This window comes from Muntiacus reevesi, chromosome 1 (genome assembly GCF_963930625.1).
Source record: "Muntiacus reevesi chromosome 1, mMunRee1.1, whole genome shotgun sequence".
Lineage (NCBI taxonomy): Eukaryota > Metazoa > Chordata > Mammalia > Artiodactyla > Cervidae > Muntiacus > Muntiacus reevesi.
The window spans coordinates 201,580,118-201,607,826 of record NC_089249.1 but is presented as its reverse complement, the minus strand read 5'-3'; the positions used below and the strand labels follow the sequence as shown (position 1 = coordinate 201,607,826).

At 37.4% G+C, this 27,709-nt stretch overlaps 1 protein-coding gene and 1 pseudogene across 6 annotated transcripts in view; one reads left to right on the top strand and one right to left on the bottom strand.

Annotated features, from left to right (window-relative positions):
* Positions 1–27,709, bottom strand: part of RAPGEF6 (Rap guanine nucleotide exchange factor 6) — a 234,471-nt gene that overhangs the window by 177,735 nt on the left and 29,027 nt on the right. For 5 of the 6 annotated variants that reach the window (XM_065918156.1, XM_065918157.1, XM_065918160.1 and 2 more), the window contains exons 2-4: positions 23,791–23,861; positions 22,736–22,792; positions 16,936–17,019 (exon numbers count right to left, since the gene is read on the bottom strand). In XM_065918156.1, the coding sequence (XP_065774228.1) occupies positions 16,936–17,019; positions 22,736–22,792; positions 23,791–23,861 (212 nt within the window). Of the gene's footprint in view, positions 1–16,935; positions 17,020–22,735; positions 22,793–23,790; positions 23,862–27,709 lie in introns of those variants that run through there. The other variant, XM_065918159.1, reaches the window with a different exon arrangement.
* Positions 23,998–24,742, top strand: LOC136156209 (nucleophosmin-like; annotated as a pseudogene).

Below are 27,709 nucleotides of genomic sequence, written 5' to 3'. Positions count from 1 at the left end.
TATGAGGTAGAACTCATAAGAGGGTGGAGGTTCTTTTAATGACTGGGTCTTTCCCAATTTTTTTTAACTGAGAGTAGTCCACACTGAGTCTCTAGAAGTTCATCAATTACAGTTCAATTTTCCTACACTGACACTAGCTGCCTCAGAGACTGCTGCTCTAAGTTTTGATATTTTTGTAATCATCTGTCATTCTCTTTAGTTTGGGAACAGCAGCTTCCCTTGTTACCTCACTTCCCTATGAACCTAAGAAAAGTTATTTATTTTTCAGTCTATTCAGCTTTGTATTAGGTTGGTACAAAAGTAATTGCGGTTTCGGACCATGAATTTTAAATCATTATAACTAGGCTCAAACACATCTTTGTTAATCAAAATAGGAACCATTAAAATCAACACATTTTTGCCCATGAGAAATAAGTCTGTTTATTCCTATATACAGTTAAAATAAATATTATAAATAGCAAGTAATAAGTCATTAGCTCCCTGGTGGCTCAAATGGTGAAACATCTGTCAGCCATGCAGGAGACCCAGGTTTGACACCTGGGTCGGGAAGATCTCCTGGAGAAGGGAATGGCAACCCATTCCAGTATTCTTGCCTGGAGAATTCCATGGATAGAGGAGCCTGGTGGGCTATAGATCATGGGGCCACAAAGAGTCGGACACGGCTGAGCAACTAACACTATCTACTAAGTCATTAGCAAAAAAAAAAAAAAAGAGAAATGCACATTAAATTGATGTTTAACATAACCACATTTATTTAAGAATGTATTGCAATTTCAAATGGCAATATTCAACAATGCAATTGCAACTACTCTTAAGCCAACCTAATAGTTGTTATTAGAACAGAGCGGCAATTTTCAAGATTCTTACATGGCCTAGCAGCAACTGGAATTCCAAGAGTATTTTTTATCTACAGATTAATACTTAACAATACCGCTTCTTCCTGGGTAAGAACCTGGATTATTTCTACATATATTTACATTATCTTTAATTTCACTTATTAATATTTTACGTTTTTCAGTGTATAAGCTTCTTTTAAAAATTGTTTAATATTTTTGAGGTTATTCTGAATATACTCTTTTCTTAACTTCATTCTTAATCTTATTCACTGCTAGTATAAAGAAGTACAACTAGTTTTTATATATTGATTTTATATCCTGTGACCATGATATACTTTGAATTTTACTAGTTAAGTTTATATATCCCTCTACACACAGAAACTGGTAAAGGTAGTTTTATTTCTTCCTTTCCATTCTGTATGCAACAGCCATTCATGATAAAATTCTCAATAAGCAAGAAACAGAGGGCAACTTTCTCAACGTGGTAACGACTATCTGACAAAGCACCAAGAGCCAGCACCACACTTAATGGTGAGAAGCTCAATGCTTCACCAAGAACAGAGAAAAGCAACGATGCTCCCCCTGAAGCGTGGCTTTTAAGACGGTATCAGGGCCTCCCTGATGGTCCAGTGGTTAAGAATCCACCTTGCAAAGCTAGGGACACCGGTTCAATTCCTGATCCAGGAAGATGCCACACGCCCAGGAGTCATGAAGCCTGAGCCACAACTACTGAGACAGCGCTCTAGAGCCCACGAGACACAGCTACTGAGCCCACACACTGCAACGACTGAAGTCTGCAGGCTTAGAGCCCCTGCTCCACGAGACAAGCTACCACAGTGAGAAGCCCATATACCACAGTGAAGAGTAGCCCCACTTGCTGCAAGTAGAGAAAACCCTCACACAACAATGAAGATGAACCACAGCCAACAAATAAATCTTAAAAAATATATATTAAAAAAAGATGGTATTGGAAGCCCTAGCTAATATAGTAAAAAAAGGAAATAAAAGGTATACAGATGTGAAGGAAGATATAAAACTGTCCTTGTTCTCAGATGATATGATCATTTATGTAGAAAACCTGAAAAAACTGACCAAGAAAACTCCCGAAACTAATAAGTGATTACAGCAAGGCTGCAGGATACAAGGCTAGCATATCATTGGCCAGGGGATTTCTGCAGAAACTAATGTCCATAGTTGGCAATTTGTTATATATGTGAATACTGAAATGTCTCCAATCAATAGCATTTGGGTAACAAAAGACATATTAATACTTCTCTGGTCAATAAGTTGTTAATATACAAAAGTTAACTGCTTTCCTATATAACAGCAAGAATATGTGGGATGTGATACAACAAATACCCGAAAATTATGAGCATACCCGAAAATAAAATACAGTTGACCCATGAACAACACAGGGGTTTAGGGATACCAAACCTTCCTGAGTCAAAAATCTGAGTATAATTTTACAGTCAATTCTCCACACTGGGAGTTCCACATCTGCTAATTCAACCAACTGTGAATCCTGTATTACTGTAGAATTTAGTGGGAAAAAAAACTACATGTAAGTGAACTTGTGTAATTCAAACCAGCATTTTCCAAGAGTCAATTGTACTATGGTAAAAATCTAACAAAATCTAAACAAAATCTATATATAAGAAAAATTACAAAACTCTAATAAAAAATTATCAAAGAAGAAATAAATAAATGAAGCAACAGTCCTTGTTCATGGACAAAAAGACTCAATTTTGTCAAGATGTCAGTACTTCCCACTTGATTTTAGACCAATGCAATGCCAATCAAAATTCCATAAAGTTATTTTGTGGATAGTCAACACAACACTGAAAGAGAAGGAAAAAAAATCAAAGGGCTGATGCTGTCAGACTTCAAGATTTACCACAAAGCTATAGTAATCAAGACAGTGTGGTATTGTTGAAAGAACAAATATATCAATGGAACAAAACAAAGAACCCAGGGATGGACCTCTGTAAATACAGTCATCCGATCTTTGACAAAAAAGCAAAGGAAGCACAAAGGAGCAAAGTCAGTCTTTTTAACAAATGGTGCTGAAACAACTGGATGTCCACATCTTAAAAAAGTAATTTAGACACACTTCACACACTTTTCAAAAATTAACTCAAAATTGACCACATACCTAAATGTAAAATGCAAAACTACAAAACTCTACAAGATAATACAGGAGAAAACCTAGATGATGCTGGGTATAGCAATGATTTATCTACAACACTAAAGGCAAGATATATAAAATAGAAACAGATAAGCTGAACTTCATTCAAATTAAAAACTGCTCTACAAAAGACATAGTTAAGAGAATGAGACAAGCCACTGACTGGGAGAAAATATCTGAAAAAAGTATTCTGATAAAGAATTGATGCTTTGTTGGAGAAGACTTGAGAGTCCCTCGGACTGCAAGAAGATCCAACCAGCCAATCCTAAAGGAAATCAGTCCTGAATATTCATTGGAAGGACTGATGCTGAAGCTGAAACTCCAAAACTTTGGCTACCTGATGCAAAGAACTGACTCATTAGAAAATGATGGGAATTTTCCAGCGGGGACATGATTTTCATGCTGGGAATGACTGAAGGCAGGAGGAGAAGGGGATGACAGAGGATGAGACAGCTGGAGGGCATCACCAACTCAAGAGACATGAGTTTGAGCCAGCTCTGGGAGTTGGTGATGGACAGGGAAGCCTGGCGTGCTGCAGTCCATGGGGTTGCAAAGAGTTGGACACGATTGAGTGACTGAATTGAACTGAGTTCTGATAAAAGATCATTATCTAAAACATATAAATAACTCTTAAAACAAAGATACAAAAACAAACAACATAATTAAAAAATGGGTGAGAGACCTTCACAGACAATCCAGCAAAGAATGCAAATTAAAGTAACAAGATACCACAACACTTTTATCAGAAAGACCAAAATCCAGAACCCTGACAACACCAAATGCTGCAAAGGATGTGGAGGAACAAGAACTCTCACTCATTGATGCTAATAATGCAAAATGGTACAGTCACTTTGGAAGACAGTTTGGCAATTTCTTACATAACTAAAAATACTCTTACCATATGATTTTGTAATCACGTTCCCTGGTATTTACCCAAAGGAGTTGAAAATTTATATCCACAGAAACACTTGCACCTCGATGTTTAGAGCAACTATTCACAACTGGCAAAATATGGAGGCAACCAAGATATTCTTCAGGATGTGAATGAATAAACAAACTGTGGTATATTCAGAAGACAGACTATTATTCAGTGCTATAAGAAATGAGCTAATAAGCTATGAAAAGACACGGAGGAAACTTATATTATGTATTTCTAAGTGAAAGAATCCAATCTGAAAACACTATATATGGTATGATTTCAACTATATGACACTGTGGAAAATGCAAAACTATAAAAAAGCCAGGGGTTGGTGGAAAGGAAGGAATTAACAGGTGGAACTCAGAGGAATCTGAGGTCTGGGAAACTACTCTGCATAATACTATAATGGTGAAAATATAGCTTTATATGTTTGTCCAAACACAAAGAATGTACACTACCAAGAGTGAACCCTAATATAAACTGTACTTTGGGTGAGGTTCATCAACTCTAACAAATGTACCACTTTTGTGAGAGTAGCTTATAATGGTGTAACTATGCATAAGTAGGGGCAGAAAGTATATGAAAAATCTGTATACCTGGAGAAGGAAATGGCAACCCACTCCAGTACTCTTGCCTGGAAAGTCCCATGGACAGAGGAGCCTGGTAGGCTACAGTCCATGGGGTCGCGAAGAGGCGGACACGACTGAGCGACTTTAAAAACCCTCTGGTCTAAAGCACCTTTAGCTACTAAAATACAAATGGTACACTTAACAGTGCATCTGCATAATTGGAAGCTGTGCTAAAATTTAAATGTGTTTATTGTTCAAATACTGTCATAGAAGAAAAGAAAAAGATTATTGTGTAAACACAGGCTTTTTTTGTGCATAGTCAAAAGAAAATTTTGGTGTTTATGAGTTAGACTTAGCCTCTTTTTTTGCTTTTAGTTTTTAATATGTTTTAATATGGTTGTTTTTTGTATTTTAATGGAATAGATATACCATAATTGATATAACCAGTCTTCCATTGTTGAACATTTCATTGTTTACAGTTTTGGGGTTTTTTGCAATTATAAACAACTCTTCAATGAATATCCTTGAAACTAAAGCTCTCCATCTTATTTCTTTAGAATAAATTCTAGAAGAATTTCTGGCAAAGGGAACCAACATTTTATAAAGTCCTGTACTAGCTACCTGATTGCCCTCCATAAATGCTCTCAAAACTGTAAATAAAGTACCAAAAGAAAATGTTAAAAAAAAAAAAAGAAAAATCTGTATACCTTCCACCCCATGCTATAAACCTAAAATTGCTGTAAAAAAATAGTCTATTATGAAATAAACAATAAATAATGAGAATCCTATCAGGATTTATAAAACAAGCATATCCTTACATTCATGTGGAAAAACAAAGAACCTAAAATAAGCAAAATCACTCTAAAAATGAACAAAGCTGTAAGACTCATGGTACTGATTTGACAACTTACAACAAGCCACAATAATTAAGATAGAAGATTAGTACCAAGATAGAATTAAAGTTAAATGAAAGAGAGTAAACATTAGTTCAGCAAAAGCAAACAAACAGACATATATATGGTCAACTGATTTTCAACAAAAGCAATTCAATGCCTTCTAAAATGGCACTGGGTCAACTGGCTATTCTTAAGCAAAAACACAAAACAAAGAAAAACAAAAACAAAACCAAAAATGAAGTCATAATGGACTAGACCAAAATATAATAGCTGAAAGTGAAAACCATCTAGAAGAAATCATAAGAGAAAACTATGCAATTAGGCTAAACAAAGATTTCTTAGATACACCACCAAAATCTAGGTTCTCAAAAGAAAAAAAAAACAACGGAATCTCTTGAAAATGTAAAACATTCGTGCTTCAGAAGATACTATTAAAAAAAGGAAAAAACAAGCCGCAGATAAAAGAAAATACATGCATATCATATATCTGACAAAGAACTTGTATCTAAAACATTTAAGTTCTTAAAACTTGGTAAGACAAACACAATTAAAAATCATACATCTCATGAAGAACTTGTATCTAAAACATAAATTCTTACAACTTAAGACAGAGAATATAAATGAAAAACGGAGAAACGCTTTGAACAGACATTTCAATAAAGGTACAGGAATGCTTTTAATAAGCATCTAAGAGTCTCAACAGTAACAGTCACTACTGAAACACAAGTTAAAATCACTGAGATAGTTAAACACATACTAGAACAGTAATAATCAAAAGACTGTCTATACCAAGTGAAGGAGAGGATGCAGAAAAATGAGATTCATGGTATGTTCTTGGTCAGTATGTAACATAATAGTCATCTTTTAAGCAATCTGGACCTTTCCTCAAAAATTAAATATATATTAATATGACACAGCAATCCCCTCCTACATATCTACAAAAGAAAAAATACACAGCCCATGTAAAGACATGTATTTGAATCTTTATAGCAGCATTATTCATCAAAGCGCCTAAACTAAAACAATAAAATTTCAACTAATAAAAATAAATGGAAAAAAAAATTAAAAAAAAGAAAAGAAAGGAAAAGAGAAATGAGAAGAATAAAAGGAGGGAACAAAAGATGAAAGAAAGGAAGACAAAAAAAAATTTCAAACTTTTCATCTTCTCATGAATGGCTACACAAAATGTGAAATCTTCTTAGAATGAAATACAATTTAACAATTTAAAAAAATAGACATGCTACAACTGTTATAGTCTAAAGCAGCGATGAACCTCAAAAACATTATGTTAAATGAAAAATGCCGAAACAAAGACTTTTTTTAAATATTTGCACAAGGTATATATTGAGACAGAAAGTCTGTCAGATTTTAACTGCAAAAGAGCATGCAAAACTTTTTCAGGTAAAGGAAGTCTAAAACTATGGTGTACCAATGTATATATTAATCATAAATTATTAAAGTGAAAACTTTAATTTTATGATGAATTTTATGGTATGTAAATTATACACCAGTAAAGCTAGTTTAAGAAAACTGTCTAAAAATACACAGAAAAGAATATTTACAAACTTGGAATAGGCAAAGATTAGTAGAACACATTTAAGCACTTCAAATAAATTAGAAGAACACTTAAGTACTTTGGACTTCTCACACTTAAAGAAGTTTTCATTGAAAAACAAAAAGGCAAGACACAATCTGGGAAAAACACTGAAGAATTGATGCTTTTGAACTGTGGTGGTGGAGAAGCCTCTTAAGAGTCCCTTAGACAGCAAAAAGATTAAACCAGTCAATCCTAAAGGAAATCAACCCTGAATATTCATTGGAAGGACTGATGCCAAAGCTCCAATACTTTGACCACCTCTTGCAAAGAGCCAACTCATTGGCAAAGACCCCGATGCTGGGAAAGATTGAGGGCAGGAAGAGAAGCGGGTGATGGAGGATGGGATGGTTGGATGGCATCACCTACTCAATGAACTTGAGTTTGAGCAAACTCTGGGAAATACTGAAGGACAGGGAGGCCTGGCATGCTGCAGTCCACAGGACTGCAGTTAACTACTTCAAATTTAACTGTTAACTAACAGGTAACTACTTCAAATTCAGAATGACAATGGGTCACAGTTTAAAGGTAAGTTAATACAGGGGTTTGCCAGGGAACATAATATACAATGGATCTTTCATATTTCTTATTATCCTCAAACTGCTGGTTTGAAAGAATGAATGGTCTGGTTAAACAGCAACTAATTAAACTTGGAGAGGGCTCTTATAAAAACTGGAGGACTAACTTAAATACTGACTTTAATATTTCAAGTAACAGATCTATAAGAGAATGATAAACTCCTTGGATGAAGATGACTATACCAAACTTACAAATTCATAGGACAGACTTTTATCCTGAAACAACTGAGTACTGAGAAATTATCCCAGGGGCATCAGCTTCTTTCTGAGCTATTCCTGAGGCCACTGGACTGAATTTGACCCCATATCTAAACATAGGTTTATTAAAGTTTTGATATGGGCTATTTCAACAGGTATTGAAATTAAAATGCCTTGGGGACACTTTGGATTAATAAAAGAACAATTAAGTTTAGTGTTAAAAGGGATCTGCGTCCATGGGGGCAGTTACAGACCCACACTACCAAGGAAAAATCCAAGTAATTCTACAAAATGAAGGAAAAGATGATTTACTATAAACATGATTTACCAATTGCTCATTCTTCCATGTGTAATTGACAAAGTACAAAAAGGAGAATGTTCCTCCTTACTCACAGAGGTAATGGAGGGTTTGGATCCACAAATGAAATACATGTAATTGAAGCTAAAGTCTGAGTGAAGCAGCCTAACAGTCCTCCCTTACCTGCTGATTTTACTGAGCAGGGGAAGGATAATACCATATTAGTAATGATTCCTGGACAAGAAAAATGGAAATATGTGCCATTCAGTTCAGTTCAGTCGCTCAGTCATGTCCGACTCTTTGAGACCCCATGAATCACAGCACGCCAGGCCTCCCTGTCCATCACCAACTCCCAGAGTCTACCCAAACCCATATCTATCAAGGCGGTGATGCCATCCAACCATCTCATCCTCTGTCGGCCCCTTCTCCTCCTGCCCCCAATCCTTCCCAGCGTCAGGGTCTTTTCCAGTGAGTCAGTTCTTCCCATGAGGTGGCCAAAGTACTGGAGTTTCAGCTTCAGCATCAGTCCTTCCAATGAACACCCAGGACGGATCTCCTTTAGGATGGACTGGTTGGATCTCCTTGCAGTCCAAGGGACTCTCAAGAGTCTTCTCCAACACCACAGTTCAAAAGCATCAATTCTTCGGCACTCAGCTTTCTTCACAGTCCAACTCTCACATCCATACATGACCACTGGAAAAACCATAGCCTTAATAGACAGACCTTTGTTGGCAAAGTAATGTCTCTGCTTTTAAATATGCTATCCACGTGCCATTAACCCACTACTATTCTCGTGAACAGATATTCTTGGAAGCCTGACTGTAATGTGGAGAGTCATCCACGTCTCAACTCCTGGCCACTGTGCTAAGTGAACATAAAGTCACTGAGGAACCTACAGTGGAGAAACACAAACCAGACCTCAACTCAAGGTAACTTCGCCGGCCCTGCAAGCAAGGCTGTCCTTTCTTAACTTTGACTTTTTATGGACAAAACTTATGTCCACTAGATCACACTAATTTCATGTGTTATCCATTGTATCTGGGGAAGAGTACTGGTTGACATATTTCACTGGAAATTATCTGGACTTTAATAGTCATACCCACTTACTGATAGAGTATGTCAAGGCTAGCAAGGGATTGCTATGTGGATCAACATCTTGCGTTTGGGAACCCTAATTATAGGAGAACTCCATCAACTATTGTGAATGGATTATCTTCCCTAAATCCTACGGTTTTTGAAATAGCCCCTATTGCATGTACTGTAATCAATGAGGTAGAAACTTCTCCTACGTATCAGTTAGCAACCCCCGTTTCCAGATGCCTAACACAAGCTGACCATTTATATTGGAAGACGACCATCTACTACTTTCCCCTCATGAGAATTCAAGTATTATGGATTCAAAGGTTATTCCCTACTCTTTCTGTTCCCAATATTAGCTTTCTCTTAGAACCACTATGTAAGATTTTGCAAGGAACCAAAGTTACAAAATTTCACAGATATACATAATCATACCTTGATAGAACATTCTGTTCTTACTACTATTGCTATCAATAAGTTAATGGATGTAGGAATTGATGCACAAAAATATACATCTCATTCATGGTCGGACTTTTTCTTTACTAAATCCTCTACTGCTCAAGAATTGTTTTCTGCATTGTTTAACCCATTACTTGTTTCTCTGATCACTTTATTTCTACTGACTCTCTGGAATTGTTATTTGACTTATAGAATTAAGGAATCTGCTCATGTTACTTTGCTTATTTCTATGTTCTTCAGCCTAAACAACCCTGAGGCCATTAGTTAAGGAAATTAAAATGGAGGAAGTCTTGTTCAGAAGGAACAGAGCAGACCTCCGACCTGCTTCTGACCTTCCTGGACACTGCGCACATTCTGCGCCTGCCCACAAGCACAGCCAGTCAGGTGGCACTTTAGGTAAGAAAGGGCGTGGACTTTGGAGTTCTTAAGCCCCTGGAAGTCTGGCCAACACCCCTGGGGAATGTAAATCCTGTGACTCATAAGATTAAACAAACAGCCCGTAACAAGGTTAAAGTAAAAGCAGAGCAGCAGTTTTGCTTTTAAACTGATAACGATACCAGTTTGCGGCCTGAGATTGTAAGTCGAAGCCCCCAAAACTGCAATTGGAAGTCTCACCCATGGGGTGGATGTACTACCCAGACTGCTGTTAACAAGGGACTTCCCAGCACTGTTCAAGGCTGAATGCAGATTATTTACACTGGACCTTTTCTATCATGGAGGAGGAATGTATTTGTCCTCATTGGAACAGACACATATTCTGGACATGACTGGCTTTTGCCATCCACAATGCTTCTGCCAGAAGCACTATCCACAGGCTCACAAAATGCCATCTATAGCCTCAGCACTATAGATAGCATCATTTTCAACGAAGGTACTCATTTTGCAGAAGCACAGCAATAATTTCTGTCTGCCCCAACAGGCAGAATACATGGATTAAATCTTCAAGGCATGGAAGGAAGAGTGGTTCTTCTCACTGTTTTACTTAATAACTCATTCACAGAATTTGTACTTCCTCTTCCTAAAACTTTGAGCTCTGCTGGTTTTGAGTCTTAGACCTGCTAGATTATTTCTAGCAGGAAACACAGCAACGGTTCCACTGAATTAATGACTTCCACCTGGCCATTGAACCGAAAGGCAGAAAGAGTTTATTCTACTGGCCTGAGTGATTGATTACAATCACCAAGGAGAAACAGTTTCTGCATAAAATGGAGGCCAGGAGAACTACATCTGAAGCCCAAGAGGTTCTTTTGAACTCAATGCAGAGCTTTCAAGTCCACCATTAAAGTTAATGGAAAACTTAACAGCAACCCCAAGTGGCGGGGGGCGGGGGGCGGGGGGGAAGGGTGGGGGGGTGGGGGGGTGGCCTGGGGGAAGTGGGTGGGTGGGCAGGGAAGAACCAAACATAGGATAATTAAGGACCCTTAAGAAATGAAGGTTTTGTGCCCATCATCAGGTAAAAAACCCAGAACAGCTGAAATTCTGGTTGAAGGCAGAAGTACTGAATGGGTGGTAAAAAGAGGAAGCAAGATCAAGTACAGATCTGTGACCAATGATATATGTTGTATACTTGGTCTGGAGTTGAATAAATGTTAACCATTTTCTTCTTCCCTCTCTTCCCCATAACCATTTTACATATAAATTGTTGGAAGTGAACTTTACAAGGTAGTCTGGAGTTAATATTCAGAGGCACTGTGATGAAAAGTGTAACTAATACAGTGAGTACTGATGATTAGGACTGTGCATCCCCTTGTTTCAGGGAGATGGTAAGAATTTGTTTACTTATATGAAGGATAGCTGCATCTTGTTAAATGGAAAGAGAACTGGATAGAAGCTCAGATGTGTTCAGAAGCATTCATATGAAAATTGAGTAACCAAGGGAGTCGACTGTACCAGGGGTCCCTAACCTCTGGCAGCTAATGCCTGATGATGTCAGGTGGAACTGATGTAAAAATAGAAACAAAGTGCACAATAAATGTAATATGCTTGAATCATCCTGAAACCACCTTCTCCACTTTGGTCTGTGGAAAAACTGCCTTGCACAAAATCTGTCCCTGGTGCCAAAAAGGTTGGAAAGCACTGCACTGTAACATTTATTTATTGCCTCTCAAGTTCACATGTATTTGCTCTCAGTTTCAAATTTACTTTATAATAAAGGATCTGGATTTAATCAAGATTCTCCTTTGGCTGGCTGTTAATATCAAAGCTTTGTCAGTAAAGAGGGCTAGTACAAGTAAACTGGGAATACTTTCCTACCACGTGGCAGGGTACATGTGTGTAAGGCAAAGGGAGGTCCTATATCCAGTCTCAGGACCCATCTGCACCCTGAGTGGGCTGGGGGCTGGGGAGGACTATACTGTGTACCAGTCCTAGTCAGACTTTCTCTCCCTGACAGCCTTGACCCAATAACCATGGACAGCTCTGGCCCAGAGCAACCAAGTGAACTTTGCCATTAGCTACTGGGCTACAACATATTCACCAACAAAAGTTCTGAATTTCAGCTTTGGGGAGAGGGCTCCCCTTTCAAATTTATTCCTTCCTTGGGTACTCTCCCTTAGCACCTTTATCCTTCATAGGACCTAATTTCTTGAAAATTAATAATTTGTTAAAGGGTCCCTGTTCAAATTACCATGTGGTTTCTGTCTATTCACTGATAAAGGAGTAACAGATACCTTAATATCTCAAGAAATAGTCTATATTTTTACAAACAATACTATTATTCCTATTAGCTAGTGCTATATTCTATTGATTATCATAATGATGACATCTCAATGCCATTAAAATATTAAGAGAAGTCAAAAATTATTTGATGTTTAATATATTCTAAATCATCTAAATCATAAGATGGCAGAGTAGAAGGTCGTGTGTTCATCTTCTGCAAGAACCTCAAAGTTGCAACTGGATGCTGAACAACCATCGACAGGAGAAAAAGAAATGCAAAAACATAAAATGGTTGTCTGAGGAGGCCTTACAAATAGCTGAGAAAAGAGAAGAGAAAGGCAAAGGAGAAAAGGAAAGTTATACCCATTTGAATGCAGAGTTCCGAAGAATAGCAAGGAGACATAAAAAAGCCTTCCTCAGTGATCAGGGCAAAGAAATAGAGGAAAACAATAGAATGGGAAAGACTAGAGATCTCTTCAAGAAAATTAGATATAACAAGGGAACATTTCATGCAGAGACGGGCACAATAAAGGACAAACAGTATGTGGCAGAAGATATTAAGAATATGTGGCAAGAATACACAGAAGAACTATACAAAAACGATCTTAATGATCAACATAACCACGATGGTGTGATCACTCACCTAGAGCAAGACATTCTAGAATGCAGTCAAGTGAGCCTTAGGAAGCATCACTGTGAACAAAGCTAGTGGAGGTGATGGGATGCCAGCTGAGCTATTTCAAATCCTCAAAGATGATGCTGTTACAGTGCAGCACTCAATATGCCAGCAAATTTGGAAAACTCAGCAGGGCCCACAGGACTGGAAAAGGTCAGTTTTCATTCCAATCCAAAAAAAAGGCAACGACAAAGAATGTTCAAACTACCACACAATTACACTCATCTCAAACACTAGTGATGCTCAAAATTCTCCAGGCCAGGCTTCAACAGTATGTGAACCGAGAACTTCCAGATATTCAAGCTAGATTTAGAAAACGCAGAGGAACCAGAGGTCAAATTGCCAACATCTCTCAGATCATAGAGAAAACAAGAGAGTTCCAGAAAAACATCTACTTCTGCTTTACTGACTACATCAAAGCCTTTGACTGTGGATCAAAACAAACCGTGGAAAATTCTTAAAGAGGTGGGAATACCAGACCACCTTACCTGCCTCCTAAGACATTTGTATGCAGGTCAAGAAGCAACACTTAGAATTGGACATGGAACAAACTGGTTCCAACTTGGGAAAAGGAGAACACCAAGGCTGCATATTGTCACCCTGTTTGTTTAACTTATATGCAGAGTACATCCTGAGAAATGCTGGGCTGGATGAAGCACAAGCTGTAATCGAGATTGCCAGGACATCAATAACCTCATATATGCAGATGACACTACCCTTATGGTACAAAGTGAAGAGGAACTAGAGAGCCTCTTGATGAAAGTGAAAGAGGAGAGTGAAAAAGCTGGCTTAAAACTCAACATTCACAAAACTAAGATCATGGCATCCAGTCCCATCACTTCATGGCAAACAGAAGGGGAAACAGTGGAAACAGTGACCGACTTTCTTTTCTTGGGCTCCAAAATCACTGCAGATGGTGACTGCAGCCATGAAATTAAAAGATGCTTGCTCTTTGGAAGAAAAGCTATGACAAACCTAGACAGCATATTAGAAAGCAGAGACATTACTTTGCCAAAAAGGTCTGTCTAGTCAAAGTTATGGTTTTTCCAGTAGTCATGTATGGATGTGAGAGTTGGACCATAAAGAAAGTGCAGTGCCGAAAAATTGATGCTTTTGAACTATGGTGTTAAAGAAGACTCTTGAGAGTCCCTTGGATTGCAAGGAGATCAAATCAGTCCATCCTAGAGGAAATCAGTCCTGAATATTCACTTGAAGGACTGAGGCTGAAGCCCTAGTACTTGGGCCACCTGATGGGAAGAACTGACTCATTTAGGAAAGACCCTGATGCCGGGAAAGATTGAAAGGAGGAGGAGAATGGGACAACAGAGAACAAGATGGTTGGATGGCATCACCGACTCAATGGACATGAGTTTGAGCAAGCTCCAGGATTTGATGATAGACAGGGAAGCCTGGCATGCTGCAGTCCATGGGGTTGCAAAGAGTCAGACACAACTTAGCAACTTATTTATGCTAAATATTAATTTAGGTATTTTATTTGTATTGACTCATTTAATCCTAACAGTCACCCTCCAATAACCTCTCAAACACAAAATATCAATCTCCTACCCAGGAACTGTTCTCTAAATGACAATTAAATACACTTCTATAATCATCTTTGCTGTGAAGTTTATGATGGTTACATTAAAGCATACCACGACTTTGTTTTAAAAATCTCATATTATTGGGAGTTCCCTGGTGGTCCCCTGATTAGGATTCGGAGCTTTCATTGCCATGGGCCCAAGCTCAATACCTGGTCGGGGAACTAATATCCCATGGGCCAAGTGGTACAGCCAAAACAAACAAACAAACAAAAAAAACAAAACACTAACAAAAAACAAAACGTCATACTATCCATTTAAAACAAACTTCATTGTCTTGATTACAAACTAACAGTGAATCACTGTGGCTGATTAATGGCTTCATAAAGTGATTACAACAAATTCTTAACTCTCATTAACAGCAGAAGAGTGATAAAATATTCAAAAGAACAATACTAATAATCCTAAAATAGAACTGTAATCCACATTAACCAAGTTTATTCTGTTTCAGGAACTAATTCACTCACTACAAAGCACTCAAGTGTCTTTCAGAAATATAGGGGAAAGGAATAATAGCCAAAAGGCTTAAATAAGCAAGAATTATTATGTATTTTATTTGTAAAAACTCTCAACAATATGTTTTATACTACTAGCCAAGAAGCACATATTTCATTTAACCAAATATTGATGATAAAGTTTCAAGACTAAAGACACAGCTTTAAAAATGGCCTCCCACCTCCCAACTGAGATGTTCCGTACTATCAAATAGAATGTACCTTGATACTTAAAATATTTTTAAAACTAAATTAATTGAGCTGCAGTTAGAAGTCCTACCTTAAAAGCCTAAAAGTCTCTTTTCAACATTACTGGAAAAAACATTTAGAGGAAAAGTCACCAAAAAGTTGTTTTTTATGTCACCAAATTATAATTTCAGGCCCTCAAATCTTAACTAACAGACCACATTCTCTAAGAATATTATATCTAATCATCTTGCCAACGACTCTTCTTTTACATAATAATTCTGATGGTGATAATTAAGAATTACTTATAAAAGCCAAGCACTGTTCTAAGAGCTATATATATGTAAACTCACTTATTTCCCAAAACTGGCTTATGAAATACATCCTATTATTGTTCCTATTTTACAAGTGAGGAAACTGAGCCACAGGACGATTAAGTAATTAACCCAAGAAACAGTAAAGCAAAGAGATGAACTCAAGCAGTCTAGGCTCTAAAATATCCAGTTGTACAAATTTCCATTGAGAAGTATGAGTAGTAGCTTGCTATAACCTCATAACACACATAAGTGGTTACTATTATTAAACTCATTTACACAGGAAAACTAAAATTTGCCCAGAGTCAAACATCTAGTAAGTGACAGAATCAGGATACTAGCCAAATTCCCGTTAGTCTAAAAGCTGATTTCTTAACTATAAGGGTATACTGCCTCCCTATAACTAAGAGTAATGAATCCATGAAACATCAGATAAATGATATGAAATTTCAAATAAGAGTACAATAGTATGTCACGGGATGAACTAAAGATTACACCCCAGATGCAGGTGAAAGGGGAGAGTGAAAGAGCTGGCTTAAAATTCAACATTCACAAAACAAATTCATGGCAATTGGTCCCATCACTTCATGGAAAATAGATGGGGAAACAATGGAGACAATAACAGACTTTCTTTTCTTGGGCTCCAAAATCACTGCAGATGGTGACTGCAGCCATGAAATTAAAAGATGGTTGCTCTTTGGAAGAAAAGCTATGACAAACCTAGACAGCATATTAGAAAGCAGAGACATTACTTTGCCAACAAAGGTCCATCTAGTCAAAGTTATGGTTTTTCCAGTAGTCATGTATGGATGTGAGAGTTGGACCATAAAGAAGGCTGAGTGCTGAAGAATTGATGCTTTTGAACTGTGGTACTGGAGAAGACTTGAGAGTCCCATGGACAGCAAGGAAATCAAACCAGTCAATCTGATAGGGAATCAATCCAAAATATTCATGGAAAGGACTCAGGCTGAAGCCCCAGTATTTTGGCCGCCTGACGTGAAGAGCCGACTCGTTGGAAAAGACTCTAATGCTCGGAAAGATTGAAGGCAGGAGGAGAAGGGGATGAGATGGTTGTATGGCATCACTGACTCAATGAACATGAATTTGAGCAAGCTCCGGGAGGGAGATGGTGAAGGACAGGGAAGCTGGCGTGCTACAGTCCATGGGGTCACAAAGAGTCAGACACGACTAAGCCACTGAACAACAACATACCCCAGAAATATGAAATATCAGTTGATTCCTGCCAAGTACTTCGCGTAGTATCAAAAAGCAAAGACATTTATAAAATGTATCATCTACTAAGAGAAAATACATATTCTACATAAAATAGTTTAACATAAGAAATAAAACACTTGTAAACTTTGCCTATCAAATACAGTAAGCAGCAAATGTAAACATACCTGCAAGGAGGCAAAACCATGGAGTCTTTCATAAGCACAGATCCAGAAAGCAGGATATACCAACATCTGGCAATAGTCTCTGAACTGTTTAAATGAATAAATAGATATGTAAATAAATGTACATATTCACATGTATCTATGAATTCAATACAAAATACAAAACATGAAAAAATGCAAGTATTATTATAAGGAGTTAATTCCTTGGAAATTTCACTTGTCGCCGAAGGTTTCACATAGACCGTGTTCACATCTTACATAATAACTATTCTAAGATACAGGTTTCAGAAATACATTTTTTTGGTTCTTCATTATTAACATATCAGTAACTTCCCATTCCTCATTTTTGTGTACTGGGTCACCACATTTGATGAAGATCAACTCAAATATTGTACTAGATGTACATATTAAAAAGTTCTATCTCTGATAAGTTTAATGTATATTAAGGACAGTACTGTTTGGAATTCACATTTATCAATGTTTCATCTTCATGTTCAACTATAATATAGGTCATAATGATTTACTTCTTTCACTTAAATTCTATTCTGACATAAAAAAATAAGTCTACCCACCCTCTCATTTTATGTGTTTTTGAAGGATAAAAAATATCAGATGACTTGAGTCCATCATCAGTTTTAGCTCAATAAAATCACCAATGGAAACCCAGAATACCGTTAGATGTTAAGTTCACAATCTAATCATTTAGTCTCTCATATATTTTTAATTTACCATACCTATAACTTCAATTAATTCCAATATGTAGACAATTCCAATTTTATATAAAAGAAACATTCCCTCTGAGCTGGAGAACTGTATATCTATCTGGCTATTGACAGGTCAACTTGCATATATGACACACAACTCAACCTCAACATGTTCAAAATCTACCTATCATTTCCCTCAAGCTTGATTTTTTCCTAGGGTTCTCTGTTCTCAGTGAATAATACCATCCATTGTTCAGAAATCTAAGCATCCAAACCATTCTACACAACACCCAGGGTGAGCTTTCCAAATAAATCCTACTGCTTACCATGAGAAGGAAAAATTAACATCAACTTTCCAGAAGATATTTTATTTATTTATTTTTTTATTTTTTCCAGAAGATATTTTAAAGTTCTTAAAATCCCTCCCCCTCTGTCTTAACTGAGGGAAAATACAAATGGCTGAAAATCTCCTACTTAAAGTTCTTTGTTTGGAAATTCCTTCTAATTCTTTTGAAATATGACTTTCATACAGTCAAAAAGGAATTAAAATCAATAAAAGAAAAATTTGCCCAAAATCAACACAGAAGAAAGTTACAATTAAATGCTACCACAAGTCTCCAATTGTTATCTCACTTTACTGAAACAGTCACAGAATTGTCAGTAAATTCTACTATAAATACAAGAAAAATCCTGATGTTCACTCCTAACACCAAGAGGGCCATGCCAGCTCATGAATCAGAAAACGTTCAGACTTTGCAGAGAACTCCACTCTTAGAGGGGCTGCTGCTGCTGCTAAGTCGCTTCAGTCGTGTCCAACTCTGTGCGACCCATGGACAGCAGCCCACCAGGCTCCCCCGTCCCTGGGATTCTCCAGACAAGAGCACTGGAGTGGGCTGCCATTTCCTTCTCCAATGCATGCATGCAGGCTAAGTCGCTTCAGTCATATCTGACTCTGTGCGACCCCAAAGACAGCAGCCCACCAGGCGTCTCTGTCCACGAGATTCTCCAGGCAAGGGTACTGGAGTGGGCTGCCATTTCCTTCTCCAACTCTTAAGAGCACAGTTTGGCAATGTATCTGATGAGTAAACATAAGGAAAGTGGAAGTCTTTCTAACATGGGTCCACCTGTCTCCTTTCTTTTTGCAAGCGAATAAATCTAAGAATAACCTAGCCTAGCAAAGAGTGCCATACATAATCTTGTTAGATTTTACTCCTTCAAAGCTTCACAATGATCCTAAAATAAAGAACAAAAACTACTAAGGTGGCCTCCACCTACCTCTCTCCAGACCTCTCTCTTCCCATTTTCTCCTCTCTGCTGGTGGCACTCAGCACAGGAGTTTATTTTCACTTTTTCTATCACGCTGCTTCCCAGTTAAGGTCAACTATATGCATCCTTTTCTCTGCTTCCAATAATCTCTGAATTTAAACTCTTTAATTTACACATTCATTTTTCTAAAAATTCTTTGGTTTATGATTAGTCAGATATAGATTTGGATAATTCTTAATATTAATTTTCAAACAGTTTAACTGAGGTATAATCTACAAACCATAAATTCGTCATTTTAAGTATACGATTCAATGATTTTTATGAAGTTGAAAAGGACTGTGCCAACATCACCACAAAGAGAACTTTCATGCCGTGTTGGCAGTCTATCCCTGCCCCAGGTAAACAATAATCTGCTCTGTCTCTACAGATTTCTGTTTTTGACAGTTCATGTAAATAGAATCATGTAATATGTGATGCTTCTAACTTACACCTTCCACTTAGCATAATATGTCTGAGATTTGTCCATGCTGTAGTATGTAGCACGACTTTATTCCCTTTTAATGACAAATAGTATTCCACTAACCAGATGCAGAGCATTTTATATACCCATTCACTGGATAATTTCCAGTTTTAGGAGACTATGGATAGTGCTACTAAGAAAGAACATCTGTGTACCGTCTCTGTATGCACGTTTTCATATTTCCTTGGTAAATATATAAAAGCAGAATTACTGGGTTACATCATAAAACTTTAAGAAACTGCCAAATCATTTCCTAAAGTGGCTCTATTTATATCCGTACCACAAATATGTGACAATCCCAGGTGTCAACAAATCCTATTCAACACTTGTTAGTCTACCTTTTTTGACTATAGCTATTTTTCAACATTTGTTTTTAATCAAAGTAACATTGGTTTATAGCACCATGTGTCATATGTGTTTCTACTTCTGTATATCCTATAGCATGCCCACCATCATAAGTTTACTTTCCACCCATTACCATACAGGTGATCCCCTTTACTCATTTTGAACCCCTGCAACTGGAGCTATTCTACTGGGTTTAAAGTGCTTTCTCAGATTAACTTTTTGTATGTAAATACTCCGCACCATTTATTGAAAAAACTATGTTTTCCCAACTGAAATGCTTTAGTACCTTCATCAAAAATAAACTGTTCACTAGTGGTTCCTTTTTAATACTCAGTTGTGTTATACCCACACCGTGTGCATATAGCTTAGCTACGTAGTTAGAGGTTCATTTTTAAAAAAGGCAGAGATTATTTATTTCTGGGCTTTCAATTCTGTTCCATTTATCTATAAATCTATACTTTTCCTTGATAGCTCTTATATATGTGTAGCTATTTTAATGAACCTTTTCTCCTCCATTACAAGTTAAACTCATAAGGACAAATCTTGAGTCTTTCCACCATTCTATACCAGCCTAAGCATTAATACAAATAAGCATTTACTAATAAGTTAATGAATCAACAACTGAACAAATAAAGCTATAAAAATCCATATGAATCCAGAAAATACTTAGAAAAAATGATGAATGCAATGTGCAATGAAACACTGTAGTCAATACCAGAAAAGGCAGAGGAACCAGAAAGAAACTGTCAACATTTGCTAGACCACAGAGAAAGCAAAGGAATTCCAGAAAAACATCTATTTCTACTTCACTGACTACGCTAAAGGCTTTGACTGTGTGGGTCACAACAAATTGTGGAAAATTCTTAAAGAGATGGGAGTATCAGACTGTCTTGCCTGTCTCCTGAGAAACCTGTATGCAGGTCAAGAAGCAACAGTTAGAACTGGACATGGAACAAAGGACTGGTTCAAAACTGGGAAAGGAGTATGAGAAGGTCATATATTGTCACTCTGCTTATTTAACTCATATGCAGAGTACATCACTAGAAATGACAGGCTGGAGGAATCACAAACTAGAATCAAGACTGTCACAAGCTGGAATCAAGATAGCCAGGAGACATTATCAACAACCTCGGATATGCTGAAACCACGCTAATGTCAGGAAGTGAAGAGGAACTAAAGAGCCTATTGTTGAGGGTGAAAAGAGGGAGTGAAAAAGCTGCCTTAAAACTCAACATTCAAAAAACTAAGATGATGGCATCCAGTCCCATCACTTCATGGCAAACAGAAGAGGAAAAGACAAAGCAGTGACAGACTTTATTTTCTTGGGCTCCAAGATCACTGTAGACCATGACTATAGTCATGAAATTAAAAGACCCTTGCTCCTTGTCAGGAAAGCCATGACAAACCTAGACAGCATATTAAAAAGCAGAGACATCCCTTTGCTGACAAAGATCCATAGAGTCAAAGATGATTTTTCCAGTAGTCATATACGGACGTGAGAGCTGGACCATAAAGAAGACTGAGCGCTGAAGAATTGATGCTTTTGACTTGGTACTGCTGGAGAAGACTCCTGACAGTCCCTTGGACTGCAAGGAGATCAAACCAGTCAATCCTAAAAGAGATCAACCCTCAATATTCACTGGATAGACTTATGATAAAGTTCCAATACTTTGGCCACCTGATGCGAACAGCCAACTCACTGGGAAAGACCCAGATGCTGGGAAAGACCAAAGGCAAAAGGAGAAGGGCGTGGCATTAGATGAGATGGTTAGATAGCCTTAGATAGATCATGTCATGGACATGAATTTGAACAAACTCCAGAAGACAGTGGGGGACAGAGGAGCCCAGGGTGCTGCAGTCCATGGGGATGCAGAGTTGGATACGACTTAGCGACTGAACAACAACATATCAGCTGCACACATAAAATAAAGAGAGGTCCCTGTTTCCAAAAACTATGGAAGAGAAACAGAGAAGAATTATCTTCATAATCTGAGGATGGTGAAGATTTTTTTTTTTTAAATAGGACATGAGATGCACTAATCACAAGGGAAAAAACAGAAAGTTAGAATCTCTTTTCTTCAGAAGATGCCATGAATAGAATAAAAAAGCAAGTCACACAGTGGGAGAAGATATTTAGAACTTATGCACCCAGCAAAGGACTTAGAGCATTCATAAAAATTTTATACAAATTGATAAGATAGCCCAATTAAAAAATGGTCAAAAACATGAATCAAGATTTCAGAAAATAGTTATCCAAATAGACTATAAAAATAGGAAAATCACTCATCATCAAGCAGGAAAACAAAAAATAAAATCACAATGAGATAACAAAATGAAATGTATATTTTAGATTCTATTCTAGAATCTCCTAAATATGAGCACATGTATTTCCAATGCTTATTCCTAAGAATATTCCCCAAAGGAATGAGTAAATAAGGGTACAAAAAGACATGAATAAAATATTCATAGGAACTAGTTATGATAGGAATAATACTGTAAACAACCCAAGTATTTATTAGTAGTGGGAAAGATAAACAAATTATTTTTTTCACATAATTGTATACTATAAAGCACTGAAAAAGAATGAATGCAAAAACATGGAAGAATTGACATCTGTGAAGTATATAAAGCCTGACCAAAAGGTTTTGTGTGAATTTTTATATGAAATTCAGAGACAAAACTAATCTAGGGTGACAGCCATCAGAGCTAGACTATCTTTCCAAGACAGCTGACTGAGCCCTCTTAAAAGCTAGTATGTTCTATATATTCACTGCATAGTCGTTACACAGATGTATCTTGTTTATTAAACTTTATTGCACTTACTTCTTCCCTGAGTTCTATGTATGTTATATTTCACAGTTCAGGAATGTATTTCAATCTCTTCCACAGAAACTTTCATAATCAAACGAATTCCCCTGCTAATAGCCCAAACTTTAAACATTATTAACTTAATTCAGGAAATACTTACCAAAAAAGAACTTGATTGCCACTGTATCTCTCATAACGTGCTCTTGCAGACATCAATCTAACATATTTTTTAAAAAGTAAAAAAATTTTAAATTATCTTAAATTGTTTTAATAATTGTTAACAGCTACCACAACAGAAAGGTATCAGATCTACCATTAAATTTTTCACTAGAGTTTAAAAATATAAACATCACACACATACAAATCTGTTTAATAAACACAAATTTGCTTACATTTAAAAATACTCTATTACTAACACTCTAGTTTTCAATTTTCTTCTTTCTTCTTGATACACTTGTTTGACATATGCTAACATCTGAATAATGTTACACAGAAAACAGAAAATAATAAATCCCAAACAATCATATTTTAGCAATTTGATCCATAGCTGGAAACTTAGAGAACAGACAGAAAAGTGATGGTTAAGCTGGCCACAGGAAAGAAAAGGGGTTTAATCAAAATTTATACAAAGTTACAACAGTTAGTACTTATAGCACTCAAAAGTGCTTTTACAAACATAATCACAATGATACAAGGTGGCAGGAGAGAGAACTAATTTTATAGAACAGAAAAATGAGGTTCACAAAGTTCATGGGTACTGTCCATAGAAGCTTATAACCAATCAAGAGTCTTGCTCCTTCCACTTTAATATAATACCACATCATACCAAGCCCATCTTAAGCATTTTATATAATAAATATCAATACAAAGTACAGAAAGAAAACAGTTCTGTTTTCTCTAGATAGCACAGACTGAGCACTGTACTTTACTTTAAATATTCTCATTTAATCCTCAAAATGTTGTAACAAAGTTAATCTTTTTATCCCTATTTTAAGGAAGACTAAACTATAGCTTAGATGTTAAGACTTGCTCAAGGTCCCATGGCTAAGAAAAACTGGAATAAGAAAGGCCAGTTGAAAAAAAAAAAAAAGAAGGGCCAGTTGCTATGCATAGCCTATAAAAAGCCCCTAAATGATTTGGCCCCTGCAACTATCTATCCAAACTGATTTGAATAAACCTCTTAGCACATGCTCTTAAGCACAGCATCACACTTACCGAAGCTGATGTTCCCTGAGATTTGATAATATTTCCATTCCATGAAGATAAGAATAAATAGTATTTAAGTCCTGTAAAACAGAGAAGATTTTAGATTAGGAACTTGTACTTCTAAAAATATTTTCCCTGGTGTGATTCTGGCCTGTGAGGCTGTTTTCCTCAACAGTAGTTGTTTATTTCCATCCGGCTTCTCTCCCATCTAAGTGCATGCCTCCAAACCACAGACACCAGCCCCTTGAGGCCCAGAACTATCTTTTTGGTTGTGAACTAAAGGTTGACAAAGATTATCACTTTAAGGTGGATAATGATGAAAATGAGCACCAGTTATCTTTAAGAATGATCAGTTTAGGGGCTGGTGCAAAGGATGATTGCACATTGCTGAAGAAGAGGCGATGAATCATGAAGGCAGTCCAATTAAAGTAACACTGGCAACTTTGAAAATGTCTGTACAGTCAAATGTTTCCCTTGGGGGCTTTGAAATACCACCACCTGTGGTCGTACAGTTGAAGTGTGGTTCAGGGCCTGTGCCTATTAGTGGACAGCACTTAGTAGCTGTGGAGGAAGATGCAGAGTCAGAAGATGAAGAGGAGGAGGATGTGAAACTCTAAGTATATCTGGAAGGCGTTCTGCCCCTGGAAGTGGTAGTAAGGTTCCCCACAAAAAAGTAAAGTATGCTGCTAATGAAGATGATGATGAAGATGGTGATGGTGACAACTTTGATGAGGAAGCTGAAGAAAAAGCTCCAGTAAAGAAATCTGTATGAGATATTCCATCCCAAAATGCACAAAAATTAAACCAGAATGGAAAAGACTCAAAACCGTCAACACCAAGATTAAAAGGTCAAGAATCCTTCAAAAAAAGAGAGAAAAAACCTCCCAAGACCTTGAAAGGAGCTGGCTCTGTAGAAGACATTAAAGCAAAAATGCAAGCAAGTACAGAAAACACACACTGAACAATCCTGGGCAGTACTGGTAAATTAAACCCAAAGATGGGGATAGAGGAAAAACAAAGACAAATATAGTCTAAACTGAGTATCAGCAATAATCCAGACTGAAGTCTTCTATTTTAATCTCAATCCCCTTTCCTGATTGGCCACCCAACCACGCCCCCTTCCAAGCTGGAAGCAATTTCTTGATCTCCTAAAACTCCTCTGATGGCTGTGATTCAGTGAACCTTATATTTTGCTTTCTATTATTTGTGCAACTGCCTCACTTCTGACCATGTTTTAATCACCTTTGCATTTCCCTAACTGCTCAATAAATATTTAATCAAAAAATAATAATAGAAAGAAAAGTGAAGTTGCTCAGTCGTGTCTGACTCTTTGCAACCCCATGGACTGTAGCCTACCAGGCTCCTCCATCCATGGAATTTTCCAGGCAAGAGTACTGGAGTGGGTTGCCATCTCTTTCCATTTCCTTCCCCAGGAGATCTTCCCAACCCAGGGATCAAACCCAGGTCTGCCACATTACAGGTAGACACTTTAACATCTGAGCCACCAGGGAAGTCCTATACATATATATATATATATATATATAGTGATATTCCACAATTCTGTAAGCAACAAGCACTTATGACACAATTGTTACCATGGAAGAGTCACAAAAATCTCTGAAAAACAACAGATCTGAAAAGGTTGAGAAGAATTCCCTCAACTCATGCAGGAAACCCTCCTCAGTATGGCTGACAAACAATGCCAGAAATCAAAAATTCATTATTTCATACCAAGGTCTACTTCACTTCGAAACACATGTAATCTTTCTTCTTTAGTGACCCTCAAACATTTGAAAAGTTATCCCATCATCTTAAATCTTTTTTTTTTACCTCCAGATAACAGTCTCAGTATTTGCAGGTTCCAGATCTTTAAGCATCCTAATTGATCCCCTCTGTGAAGATGACTCTGTTTATCCTTACTCCTCTTAAAACATAATTTTCTTAAAAAAGAAAAAAAGTCTCTTTCAAATAGACTGAAGGGGTTCACCAGGTGCAGTAGTGGTCAAGAACCTGCCTGCCAACGCAGGAAATGCAGCAAAAGGAAGAGATGTGCGTCCAATCCCAGGTGAGGAGCCCCTAGAATAGGAAATGGCAACCCACTCCAGTATTCTTGCCTGGAAAATCCCATGGACAGAGGAGCCTGGTGGGCTACAGTCCATGGGGGTCACAAAGAGTTGGACACAACTATGCATGCATGCACACACGATAAAAGTGTTATTAGTGAAGTGTTAGTTGCTCAGTCATGTTCTTTCCCTCTCTAAGAGAACTGGGGAATGTGTCTCTAGCCCTCATTCAGATAATTAGATATTAATAAATCCAGGTTAATACAGAGGTATAATATAACCTCTGCTAAAAGCAATGGTATAGCAAGAGAAAAGTATGGAAGCAGGGAATATTCCCGTCAGAACACAGTATTTTACCACAGAATGCTAGTGCACAGTGATTACAAAGAAGTTTAAATTCCTTACAAAAAATGTACCTCCTTATTTTCTTACAAGGAGTAATGTCTTTATACCAAGGCAGACTGCTCCCAAACACCACCTTCCCTCTTACTGATATGTAACTATCCAAGAATTATCAGATGACAAAGAAAAAGACACGACAGCTTTTTTCCCAAGTAAGACAACAACAAGAAGTCCTAAGGAAAAAAGCAATAATCTCTGATTCCGAAGATTACAACTGCCAATTAACCATGACCACACATATCTCTGCTAAATCCTTACCAAAATAAGAGTGAAAAAGATTTTTTTAAGTATTTCTTTTTAAAAAGAGAGATGAACAGATTAAAAGAGGAAACTAACAAATTAGTCTGTAGACCTAAATAAGGTCTATAAAATTCTATAAGACAGCAGATGGAGCAGTGATATGATAAACTGTACTTTCAAAGAGGGCTACAATAACAAATCTTATCCCATATGCTATTTTGCAATGAGACTTTGTCACTCCCTCATCAAAACTGACAACTAGGCACCCTCCCTATGAATCTGGGTTTGGTCCTGTAATTTGTTCTGATCCAAAGAATGTGGCAGAAATGAGGTTGTGTAACTTCTAAGATTCAAATACCCTGAGACCACCAACGTTGTGAATAAGCCCAAAATAGCCTCACTGAAAGAAAAAGGCCAGTGGAACAGCACCAAAGTACCAAATATGTGATTCTTTCTGAGACCAGACCAGCTGAATGGAACTAAGAGAATGATCAAAGTCAAGGTTCTGTGGGGCAAAAGAAATAACCTCCCAGCCAAAACTTTCTGAGTTGGGATAATAAGCAGAGTACTGGCAAAAGTCTGGTTCACAGTGAGCTCTCACTGAGCCTGCAGACCCACCCTAATAGTCTCTCTCCACTCCCAAAGTTTATAACTAAATTTATATAACTGGCAGTTAGAATAACCCTCACAAAGGATCCTATGTGGTAAAAGCCGTCATGGTGGAAAAGGTCAAGTAGAAACCTCTGTGTGCATGCATGCTAAGAAGTCGCTTCAGTCGTTTACAACCCTGTGCGAGACCCTATGGACTGCAGCCCACCAGGTTCCTCTGGCTGTGGGATTCTCCAGGCAAGAACACTGGAGTGCACTGCCGAGCCCTCGTCCAGGGGATCGTCCCTACCAGGGATCAGACCTATGTCTCTTAGGTCTACCTGCACTGGCAGGTGAGTTCTTTACCACTAGTACCACCTGGGAAGCCCTCTGAAACTGCCCCATTCCCCAGAACAAGACAGTAAGTAAAAGACAATATTGCTTTTCCAAAGGGGCAAAGAAGCAAAGACTAACGCCGCCAGTAAAGATTTTTAAGTATGCAGGGTGATGGTACTTCCCATGCATAATCTGCAAAAAGCAGACTGCCAGAAAAATGACTACAGACTGCCAGACACGTAACCAAATTTTAGCCCTGGGCACAGCTGCAAGTCCCAAACATAATACTGTTGAAGGAA